Source organism: Nomascus leucogenys, chromosome 21, assembly GCF_006542625.1.
Source record: "Nomascus leucogenys isolate Asia chromosome 21, Asia_NLE_v1, whole genome shotgun sequence".
NCBI classification, from domain to species: Eukaryota; Metazoa; Chordata; class Mammalia; order Primates; family Hylobatidae; genus Nomascus; species Nomascus leucogenys.
Window position 1 is genome coordinate 1,059,359 of NC_044401.1, and position 12,484 is coordinate 1,071,842.

Here is a 12,484-nt window from a genome sequence, read left to right on the forward strand (position 1 = left end):
GCCACCGCCGCAGCCCGCCCGGGCCGCCGCCAGCCAGCAGCCCCTCCCGGAGTGGGGTTTCCCTTCCCCCTACCCCTCTGCCTTTGTGGCAGGGACCCACGGGACGCCCCCTCTGCCTCCGCTCCACGTCCAGGGGGCCGAAGGGGCGCCGGACGAGGGGCCGCGCGGAGACAGGGGCTCGGCGGCGCCAGGACTCCCGCGGGCTCCCCGGAGCAGGGGGCGGGAGGAGGAGGAGCGGGAGCCGCGGGGGCCGCTGCAGAAGAAGGGGGAGGAGAATGGGGAGGAGCTGGGGGGCAGGCAGGCGGGGAAGGAGAGGTCTTAAGGGGCGGCGAGGCCAGGTCGGATTTCCTCCGAGGCTGGCGATCGGCGGAGCTCCCACCTCCGCTTAGAGCTCGCTGCGGCCGTCCTGCCCCGCGCCCCCCGGAGACCCGGACCGGACCACGGTGAGCGCAGGGCGCGCGGCGCGGAGGCCGGACTCTTCGGGCGGCCGTGGGTGCTCGGGTGGCGGGAGCGAGCCTGCGGGACCCGAGCAAGTTTCCCAGGTCGGCGCGGGGCCCGGCGCCTTCAGACTCGCCCTCTTCTCTCTTCCGCAGATGTGGAAACGCTGGCTCGCGCTCGCGCTGGTGGCGGTTGCCTGGGTCCGTGCCGAGGTAGGCGAGGGGCCGAGGAGTCCCTGGGGCCGCTTGAGTCTGCGCGCTGGGCGGGTGGGCGCGCGTCCTGGGGATGCTCTCCCGGGGCGGCGCTGGGAGTTTCGGTCCTTGGGGTGGGCCGGGGCGGAGCTGGGGCGGTGCTGCGGGCAGAAACGCTGCTCACGGAACTTCAGTCTCTAAAGCAGGACAAGTAGTTCAGGGCCGTAAGCTGGAGCCCCGCCGCGGCTAACATGGAGGGAGAGCGGGGAGGAGGAGAGGGGACGGGCTAGGCCGACCGGGACGAGGCGGCGACTGGAGCAGCAGCGAGTTCAAAAAGGCGCCTCAGTTCCTTCCTTCTCTTCTGCGGAGACTGAGAGTAGTTGGGGACTTTTCCCTCCCAAGTCTGTTTCCTGGGGACGGGGGCAGAGGAATCTCGGAATTCTTCTTTTGGGGCAAAATTAATTTTCCTTTCTCTCTTTTAAAGTGAGATCATGATTCCCTGAAATGTATTTTCTTCTTTGTGAAGTGTCCTCGGGTTTTGTGTTATCATCTGGGCCATGTAAAGACCTTTCCCGAAATGTTCCCTGTAACGTTGCGCAAGCGTGAGAGAAGATCCGTTGCTCTGCTCTTTGGGGGCTCGAGTTTCCAGTTAAAGCATTTCAGCGCTTGTTTTTTTTGTACCAATTTTTTCAACTCTAACGACCTTCCTGAGACACTACAAACAAACCAACAAACTCTGCTCAGAAGCCCCTCCATTAACTCGAAGGTTTATGGACAGAGAATAAACAATTCTAAATTCCCCGGGCTCCAGTCTCCAGGAAAGTGAGGTCAGAAACTAAACATTTGATAATTATGGCAGGAAATATGGAAGGAATTAAAAAGCATGAGGGAGAAGAAATGGAATGCACATTACAAAAGAAATAGCTCCCTGGTGGGTGGTTTATGCTCCCCGTTTGAATTTTTTCCTTCATATTACAGTTTAACCACACCCTTAGCATCGCAGCTTGACTCTGCCCAAAAAAGTCATAAATGCATACAAGGTCTTCACAATTTTTTAAAAATACGCATTGTACTGAATTCTCATTTAATTCACTACTACGTTGTTGATTGAGGTGGAAACTCAATCAACTGTTTTTACTCCCAATGAAATAAAAGTAGCTAATATTTATTAAATATCTGCTGTTGTAATAAAATTCCATTTTAATGACAGATAAATTGAGTCAGAGAAGGTTACCCAATGATCTCAGCTATTAAATGCTAAGGGTGGGACTTGAACCCAAACAGTCTGGCTCCGGACCCAAGGCTCTTGACCAGTAGCCCACACCACTTCCAAGCACAGTGGTTTAACATTTACCAAGTACATTTTTGTATACCACTCACTGGGCTGTGTATGTTACCTGCAGTTATTTCTTTTAAAGCTCCCAAACCCTGTAACGTAGGTTTCATTATCCCGATTTTACAGAGGAGGAAACAGGTTTAAGGAGATTAGGTAACTTGCCCAGGGTCATACAACTAGTTAGCTCTGAAGCAGGATCTGAACCCACCTCTACCTTTGGAGCCCATCTTGAACTCCAGGTCTGCTTCTTATCCATTTGGTTTTCCAGGGTTTGCATTTGAGAGAGTATCCCCCTTCACTGGCTGATGTAGCCCTGGTTAAGAAACATTCCTCCATCCCCTGCTGTGGCCCTTAACAGGCAGCTGCAGACCAGTGATGGATGAGGTGAATCCCTGGTTGGTTTTCCAGCAGGCTTAAGAATTGCCAGCCAGTGTGTGAAATCACTCAGTGAACTGGAATGCAAATATGAGGTGTGAGGAGGCTGTTGGTTCACTCACCAGGCTGTGTGGCCCAAGGTCTGGGATCTATTCTAGGCGGCCTGCAAGACACACACCCCTCCCAACCCCCTTCCTCACAGGGAAAACTTATCCCTGGTAGGAAGTTCCCCCAGCAGCAATTTCCTGCTGGAGCATCCAGTGCTCTCACAGAATTCCCAGGCAAACTCTACAGGAAAGAAGGCAAAATAGAGAAGTACTGAGATGTGAAAACAGAGTGCGTTGGTGGAGAAAGGAGGCTGTGAACTCACAGTGTGTGGAAATGGTTACAATGAAAAGAGTGAGGGGTAGGTATGAGCTAGGTTACATTTACAGTCTTCAGTGATACGAATCTATTTTAGTAAACTTCAAATCGCTAAAATTGTACACATATTGTTGAACTTTTTAGAAATGAAATTTAGAAAATAAATTGAGGCTTCTTGGTGCTTTCTGCTTTTCTGCAACCGTAAATATTTAATTCAGCATATTTTTAAACAATTTAATCGCTTTACAAATCATGTTGATATTTGAAGAAGCCAGAGCCTCTGTACTAAACCAGAATCAGAGGTGCTTTCCACTTGGGAAAAGGTGATTGTCATCAGTATTAATGCCAGTCTATGTCAATCCCATTTGGTTAGATTCACAAAACTATTAACAAAAGTCATTAAGGAGCCTGGGCTCAGTGGCTCATGCCTGTAATCCCAGCACTTTGGGAGGCCAAGATGGGAGGACTGCTTGAGCCCAGGAATTTGAGACCAGCCTGAGCAACATGGTGAGACCATATCTCTACAAAAAATAAGAAAATTAGCTGGGCATGGTAGCACACGCCTCTGGTCCCAGCTACTCAGGAGGCTGAAGCAGGAAAATCACTTGAGCCCGGGAGGTTGAGGCTGCAGTGAGCCGTGATGGTGCCACTGCACTCCAGCCTGAGCAACAGAGCGAAACCTTGTATTTAAAAAAATAGAAACAAACTCATTAAGCAAAGTGTCATATTGTTTTGAATGTGTTCCATGGTCTCCTACTTCCTTGGCACCTCAGGGTTGCTTTCTGATTGCTTCTTCTCTTTCTTACCTGCTCACTCTCTTACTACTCTGTCTGCAGCATATACCTTCAGCCAGCCTCCCTCCAGCTTCTGCCACATCCACCTGAGCACACACACCCATGCACTCTGTAGTCTGCTTGAAAGAAGGTACTGGGTGTAGCATATGTCTCTAGATGTGTGTAGATTAACATGTGAATGGACTAGGCAGAGAGGGCAGCAGCAGAGGGAGTGCCTCCACTAACAATTACACAGATACCCCTTTTTCTAGATTCTCTGGGGAGAGGGCTGTGTGAGCCTACTCATCTACCCTTTCCCGTCCCCCTCCCATTGGGAATTACTGCAGTTCATTGAGAAGTGTTGATGGTGGATGCATAGTATGGAGCCTGGGAAAATGTTAACACAGGCGTAGTGTGTGTGCCCTTGAAGCTCAGTCAGTGGATATCTGTCACTCTAACATGGCAGGCTGGAGAGAACCCTGTGGCCCAACTGCCTGCTTTAGGAAGACAGCCCTGGCAAGTACCCAAGCATACCCCAACTCTCCCTTGGTGGATGTCTCTGCCGTCACTATGATTCCCAGCATTCCAGGTCTAGAAATTCATTATGATAAGTCACATGTACAGTTAACTGATTGGTAGTTCAGAATCCTCATTCCAGTAAGGGATCCATGCTTGACCCATGAACTTTGAGTGCATTACCTAAGAGAGAACAATAGCAATTCTACAAACAGATGTACTTCACTTAGCTCTAGATTTGCAATACCAGAAGATTATGAGGGCTTTGTCCTTCTGAGGCCACGTTTCTTAACCTCATTTGTACCCTATTATCGGCATATAGTTAACCACTAGAGGTTTTATTTGGGAGCTCCTCTATGTTCTTTAGAATTGTTCTGATGGTAGACTCAAGTAAGCCTTGCATCTAACCCATATCTCTGACTGCATCTTCTTGGAGCCACAACTTGTATTATTAACAAAGCTAAAAAGATCTCTAAAATGATCTCTTCCTTGTTTATCCTTTGGCAAATAAGCTACTTGTTGCAATTCTAAAGACTATTGCTGGAAATTGGGGTGTAAAACATAGCAGGGACTCTGCAGACTAGCCAGAACAGAAGGGCAAGCACCCAGCATACGAGGCCCTGGCCATTGCAAGTGGCTTTAGAAGGTGGACACATTACAGTTCCCTTAGAAGTCTCTGGATTGGGTGGCAGAAATCAGGACTCCATCCCCAGGCTCATAGAAGGAAGTTGGAGAGGAACCATGAGGTGAAGATCTGGTCGTGGGCTGAGGTGGATGTAATGATCCCAGAGGAAATGCCCCAAAGACGAACAGAAAGTCTTTGAAGTCAGTGAGGCAGAGCAACACATGCTGCCACAAGAACAGGAAGTAAAGGATGAGCTGTAAATACCAGTGATCATATATGAGAATTGAAAATGCCATGGATTCTTTGTCTTAGTCCTCTTCAAATAACTGGACATCTGGCAGAATGTTTCTAACAGACATAAGTTTTATTAGCTTAGTGATACCAGTTAATAGGGAAAAAAAGTACAGTTAGATAGGTTCACTTTCTAAGCCAGATGATTAATGTCTTCAGAGGGCAAAGGCATACTTTTTGTCTAGGATGCTCTATTCTGACTCCTGCGATTTTGGCAAGGGGCGCTTTCTCTGAGAGTAGGCCATGAATGGCATGGCCTTCCCTTCACTGTCCTCATCAAGCCTATCCCCTGCTGCAGCTGAGCACACCTGGTGCTCAGGTCAGAGTCACAGTGAAGCACAAGGCATGGTCTCTGCCCTCACATTATTTACAATCTAGTAGTGGGTCCAGGTGCTTTAAATTGTGGCAGCTACCATTTATATTATTATAACTACATAGTAACTAGTAGCTTTATACTTATTATTGCTGTTTTTTTTTTTAAATTTACATTAATGTAGGGCCTTCCTTTGTAAGATCCTTTTATGGTAGCAAAATGCACTAATCTTCCATGTATAGCTTCATGAACTTTTACATCTGGCCCATGGAGGCACCATGCAACAAGACTGAGGGAGTTGGTGCAGAAAGGTATGAACCTGTATGTTACCATGAAGTTACATACAGGAAAAGTTACCATGAAGAAAATGAGGGATAGGGATGATCTAGGGTACATTTCATGACTCTGTGCCCAAAGATGGCTATCTTTCCATCTGTCTCTTCTCTTGGTGTCTAGCCCAGGTAACATTTGGCAAGTTTTTAATCCATGTTTTAACAACAGCAAACCTTCAATAATTAATGAAAGATAAATTAACCCTCTCTATATGAGACTTACTATTTGGATGTTATTTTTAACATTTTAACTCGTTAACAATAAATGGTTTTCCTTGTTAGCTGCAAGGATGTGCAGCAAACACAGTGAAATACAGCCTTAATTGACATGAATCCATTTTAGTAAACTTTAGATCAGCTTTGGGGAGCTTTTCTTGACTGCTTTGTGGATGGATAGCTATTCCAGGGCTCACTGTAATCTATAGTAAATTCAGCAAAGAACTCAAATCATTCTGTTAGACCACTTTGCCCTGGTTATTATTACTTTTGAAAGGACTCTACATAAGATGTCAGTCATGTTACTTATGACAGCAAAAAACTTAACACTGACTGCATAGTCAACCATAGGAGAAGGGTTAAATAAATCATGGAACAGCTATATGTGCCACCGAAAGCATTTACAAAAACATTTTGAAGCTCTGGCAAATGATTATAATTTAATTTAGAAAGCACCCCCCCCCCCAGCTTTATTCTCAAGACTGTAAAAATTTATAGAAAAGTATAACAAACAAATGTGTTAGAAATTATCTGTAGGTAGTGGATTTATGGGTCATTTTATTCTTTGCTTTAGTCTTTTCTATATTCTCTAAGCTTTTAATTAGCATATTTTATTTTCATATTTTATCAGAAAATAACACAATAACTTTTTTATTTAAATAAAATACCACATATTAGGAGAAGGGAAAATTCCTCTCAAAAAAAGGAGGGGATCACAAGAATCCTCACGATGTCAAGGCACTGGATGAAATATCCAAGGGGCAGGACTTCAGGGATTGCTTAAGGAGGAAAAGGTGGGGTGGTAAATGGCCTTTCAGAGATGGCACAGACATGGCATACGTATTACCATTACCCTCTCCCTTACGTATGACAGACATTTCTAATCAATCATAGAATTCTTTCCTACTGAACTTGGAGAAGGTTTGAAAATCCTACTCGGCAATGTTCTAGGTAGCCACTAGCAATCAGAGTCTATATGAGATGAAAGCTATTTACCGTCCCTGCTGGATGGTAGATCAGTCCAGTTTGACAAACACTGACACATCTTTAGCCAAAATTAAGATAATTAGAAGGCAGAGTTTGGGACTGTATGAAACTGACAAAAACAACATGGGGTAATAGGTGATGGAACTGGGTTAGCAAATGGATGAAATGTCAGGAAAACAGCACTTACACCAGATTTTGGCCCAAGCTTCTAAGCTCTTTGGATGAATCTGAACACCTTAAAATAAGCCAGACCTTCTAACATTGGCCCCATCAACAAAAATATAACGAGAATTTTCTTGGCTATTCTGATGAAGTAAACAGTTGCTCTTGCTAAAGTTCTAAGAGCTGCTGCTGTCAGAGATAACAGCTTTTGCATTAGCAGCAGCCTGGCAATAACTTGCTAATAGAATGCTCTTTGGGTAGTTGGAGTACAAAATAATTCCCATAAATCTTCATTTCCTTCTTTGGTTGGAGGATTTCCATTTAATCTTTTCACAGACTTTAGATGCTCATTTGGAAGCCTTCACCAATAAACTATTCCCAGGATTAAGTCTGAATGTATGACCCCCATATGTCCCTTGAATAATCCTGGACACTATTTGTGACCAACCAAGCTGTTGACAAATAAGTCATGTGATACATGACAAAAGCTATCACGTGTTGCAGGCCCAGATTTATATGTGCATGCATGTGTGCATGTGTGTGTGTATGTCATGGGATATTGGCTTGAACTGGTGAGAGGAAAATATCTCTGTCTTTCTATACTTTTTGTCTCAAGATTTAAAATCCTATATCTGAGGCAAAACTTGTCTTTTCCCATCTTTCCTCTTATCCTTCAATGACAGTTAATAAGTGTAATTTATTGATCTACAGAAGTGTCAGGCATTATGCTAGTCAGTTTGCACATAAGCTACTATTAGGAACAGTGTGGGACTAAAAAGCCTTACCATACAGATCCCTCTTCTGAAGTAGCTGCTGCCACCATCGCTGCTTGGCCATCAGGGGTCAGATGTAAGGCTTTAGCAGAAATTCCCCTTCCTCACCTCTTGCCACTACTTCAGAAAATCCTGAAACATGGCAGTGGGATAGATGGCCCCTGCCTTCTCAGAATTTGAAAGACTCCACTTGGGCAGCTGGGGCCCTTTTCAGCCTGTCCACCTAATCAGTGTGTCCAGTAGATGGCAGCTTTTTGCGTGGAACTTTATCTTACCTTGTGACTGTTCCGGGGGTCTGCTGTTTTTCTCTTCCCATTTTCCTCGTCTTTTCTTGTTCTCATTTCTGGGTGTCTCCAAGTCTGCTTTTGTTTGTTTGTTTGTTTGGTTTTTGTTTTTTGTTTGTTTTTGAGATGGAGTCCTGCTCTGTCGCCCAGGCTGGAGCACAGTGGTGCGATCTTGGCTCACTGCAATCTCCTCCGCCTCCTGGGTTTAAGTGATTCTCCTGCCTCAGCCTCCTGAGTAGCTGGTATTACAAGCGCCTGCCACCACACCCAGCTAATTTGTGTGTTTTTAGTAGAGATGGGGTTTCACCTTGTTGGCCGGGCTGGTCTCAAACTCCCAACCTCAAGTGATCCACCCGCCTCAGCCTCCCAAAGTGCTGGGATTAGAGGAGTGAGCCACGATGCCAGGCCCAAATCTGTCTTTTTCATAGACTCTGTAACAAACCCATTTTGTTATTAAGAGCGACACTGTAGAACAATGAAAGAGTCTGACTTAGAAGTCCTGCTGTGCCCTTTTCTGGGCACCTTTTTAAAGTCACATAATGTCTGTAACTTGTAGCTTCAGTTAAGAGTGAGGGCTTTGGGGCAGTGGACTGAGTTTGAATTCTGGACTTGTCCAGCCGTGAGGCCTTGTGCAAGTTACTTAACCTCCCTGAAGTCACTTTCCTTACCAGTAGAATGGGAATCATTCCTGTGTCTCTACCTGTCTGCTCGATTAGATCATGGAAAAGGTCTCCTCTACTCATGGTGTATTGGTGTATAGTCAACACCAAAAACAGATACCTGCAAGAGATGAAGGGTTGCTTATGTTTTTGACTCTGTAATGATTTCACCAGAAGAATCCTCAGTATACAAATAAACATCCACTAGGCATGGTCTTTATTTGCACAGCCTTTGTGCTGGCTCAGGTTGTTACTCTGACTACTGATTTTTCCTTGAGAGGAAGTATAACGTAATGGCTTAGCGCTCAGACCTGGAAGCTAGATTAAATCCTAGCACTGCCCTTACTAGCCATGTGATCTTGGGAAAACTACTTAAAACCTCTCTGAGCCTGTTTCCCCATCTCTAAAATGGGCTGAATCCAGAGTATCTACCCCATAGGTTAGTTGTGAGAATTAAATAAGCTCTTACATGTAAAGCAGAGTGTTTTGGCACACAGTGTGCAGTGTTAGTTGGTATTACCATCCTCAGGGCATCTCTATGGGACGAACTCCAAAAGCCATGGTGTGTGTGTACATGTGTGTACACACGTGTGTTTGTGCACACATTCACGCACGTGTATATGTGTGCTCATGGCATGCAGAAGTCTCCTTGCTTCTTTTTGTCTCTCCAGAGATGTAAGTATCACCTTCTTTTTTAAAGAGAAAACTAGGATATTTACTTCAGTGGATGCTTTAAGGCCCAGAATTTATACCAGAACCCTTGCTTCTACTGAGCTAATCTTGCCCTTGAACTTCTAGGTAGTGTTTCTTCTGTGAAGCCACAGTTCTATCGTTCCTCCAGGAAGAGACTGAAGTACTCACGGAGCATCTCCTGTGCACAGGCAGTAGGATGGGAAGCCAGCATAGGTTTTCCCTAAAGGTAGAGTGAGTGAATGGAAATAACTGGGAAGAAAACAGAAAGAAAAGGCAAAAAAAAGAGGTATAGATGGAGGTGGCAAACAGATATCTTGGGTGGTCATTTCCATTTTGCTGTGGTCTTCATAGCATGGCCTGTTACCAGGCAATACATTCCAAATTGTTGGTGTGGAAAATGTGATAATGCAAAGCAATAGGATCCTTTGCTTTCATTATTTCAAAAATAAGTGCCAATTACTCTCAAAGACAGGGTAAGAAGTATTCCTGGAGCAAGCTGGAATTTGTCTCTTTGGGAGCCAAGGCCACAGCTTCTGGTACTTTGCACACAGACCTGGAGTCCCACTAGGGAGGGGCTGCTGTGTCTGCAGCCAGTCCGATGCCAACCTCACATGCCCACCCCTTCCTGGCCCTGGAGCCAGCTCCCTGTACCACTCCTTATGTTGCTCTTTGCTCTTCGTTTCATCGTTCTCCTCTATTTTCCTTCTCTCACCATTGCAGAGAGGTCATCCTGAAGTGTCTGGGCTGCAGTAGGAGCTGCCAAACATTCACGAACCACCATGTTCACATTAGATGCAGAGATAAAACTGCACAAAGTCTCAATATACTATTTTGCATCACTCATCTGGGACAAAGTAAAAATTTTCAAAGTCAACTCAAAAGAGGAAAGCAAAAGGTATTGCAAAGCTGTTTTCTGTCAGGCACTGAGTTAGTGCTGGTGGATAAGAGAGCTTGTGCCCAAAGAGCTTGCAGTCTGTAGGGGAGGCAGACAGGAACACAGGCTCAAAGTGATGCAATGTGAGAAGTATTAGGACAGGGCTGAAAACCTAACCCAGTATGAAGGGCTCAGGAGCACTTCCAGGAGGAAGTGAGCCACCAGCTGAGCTCTGAAAAATGACTGATAGTCACTGTGTCTTGTGGAAGTTTGAAAACCAAAGACACTTCTGCTAGGTAACATCCACTCAGTATTGTAGAGGCCCAGTCATTTAACTTTCCAGGTAACATCAGTTGTTATATGGCTATGTGCCTGGAATGACACTTCAGGCTTGGCCATTTGGCCACATAGACATGGCAGGCATGACCTCCATTTGGAATTAGGTCTAGTTACTTCTGAGTCACGTTGGAATGCAGTTTTTACAATGGAGCATTTGCAGCCTAATGGTCAGTGACTCAGGAGTTTTGGGGGGTTTTTTGTAGCAGTTGTTTTGTTTTGTTTTGTTTTTTGACACAGGATCTTGCTCTTTTGCCCTGGCTGGAGAGCAGTGACACAATCTTACTGCAGCCTCTACATCCTGGCTTAAGCAATCCTTCCACCTCAGCCTCCAGAGTAGCTGGGACTACAGGCATGTGCCATCAGGCCCAGCTAATTTTTGTGTTTTTAGTGGAGACAGGATTTCGCCTTGTTGCCCATGCTGGTCTCTAACTCCTGGGCTTAGGCAATCCTGCCTCCTCAGCCTCCCAAAGTGGTGGCATTACAGTTGTGAGCCACAGTGCCCAGCCTTGGGGGATGTTTTAAGGCAATTTCTTTGTTCTTCGGATGTATTCACAAGTGTTCCGCATTAAATAAGGCCAAATGGCAAAACGGCTCTAAAACGCCGGCAGAGTTGCTAGGTAAGGTTGTATAGACTGTTCACTGCACAAGTGTGTCGTGTACCTGTGTGTGGCACAGAGCTTGTCTGCCCACCCACAGGAAGGAGCACCTTTTTTTCTAACTGATGTGCAAAGCTCCCCAAACCCAACGTTATCTCTGAGTCATGTGATGTATATTAGACTATGGCGGTCATTTCTACATTTGTGCATCTTATAAATTGATTTCGTTTAGACTCTTGCAAAGTTTTTGTACTAGGCCTCCATCAAAAGCCATTTCTGTGTTTTTGTAGATTTTCCTCATAGATAAGCAGAGATGACGGACATGGAAATCTTAAATAGCTGGTGTCTTGTACCCACAGTGTGCCACTTTCGGCTGTTGCACAACTGAGTCTAGTTTGGGACCTGTGATTCCCCAGGAATTAAAACAAGTATTCCCAGCTTCCTTCTGATTGCTGGATTAGCAGAATCTCCTCAGCCTCCAGCTGAATTCCAGCCCCTGGGAAGAAATGTCTTAGAGCGAATCCCCAGCCTGGAGCCTGTCAGAGGTTGTGTCATGTGTTTGCATTGGCTGAACAAAACCCGAGCAGGCTTTCCGGCCTTGCTCCCCCCTCCTCCCTGCACGCCTCTCCGCTGGGAGAGGCCAGTTAAAGTCTAGACACTGTCTGCTTGGCTCTCTGCCTTTTTAGCACAATCCACATGGTTCTGCAGCCTCTTTCTTTGGTTGCCTGTCCTCACTCGTTTCCCCAGTTTTCTTAGTTAGTCTTAAACTGTCCCCGGGGGACTGGCAATGAGCCGCACACATAGGAAACAGGTGGGTGAATTTATGAGACTGTCAGGATTCAGCTGCCTTGAAAGGTTCAGAGTGAAGATAGCAGCAGTGCTGGCTGAAACTGTGACTGAGTTTACAGACATCCCTGGTGTGAGCTGGCTTCAAACGAACCTCCATTTACCGGCCAGAGATGGGCTGGGACGAATAACTCAGGACAGACAGTGGCACCCCAGGTAATGAGCAGCCACCTGACTCCTCATCTGCCAAATATGGGGGTTAGAGTAGGTGGGCTCTAAAATGCAGCTTTGAAATCCTGTTCATATAAAAGGAGGCGGATATTCTAGGCTAGATTATCAAAATATTCTACTTAATGGAATTGAGATATTTGATTAACTCTTATGGTGATTTACAGCCTAGCGAAGAACAGTTTGAGAGATAGGCTGGCTCAAGAATGAGAAAACAGAGTGAATAAAAACAGGAGGCATCTTGTGTCCTTTACTTCCTCTCACCATGTAGTGAGTGGAATATAAACAGTACAGCATGTGGCACCTGAACAGTCTTCATGCCCAGGAATCCCAA

At 45.7% G+C, this 12,484-nt stretch overlaps 1 protein-coding gene across 1 annotated transcript in view; it reads left to right on the forward strand.

The window, feature by feature from the left end:
- Positions 1–269: 269 nt before the first annotated feature.
- Positions 270–12,484, forward strand: part of FSTL1 (follistatin like 1) — a 54,919-nt gene continuing 42,704 nt past the window's right edge. Inside the window, exons 1-2 of the mRNA XM_003261871.4 lie at positions 270–443; positions 594–650. Coding sequence (XP_003261919.1) covers positions 594–650 — 57 coding nt within the window. The 5' untranslated portion in view covers positions 270–443. The remainder of the gene's footprint in view (positions 444–593; positions 651–12,484) is intronic.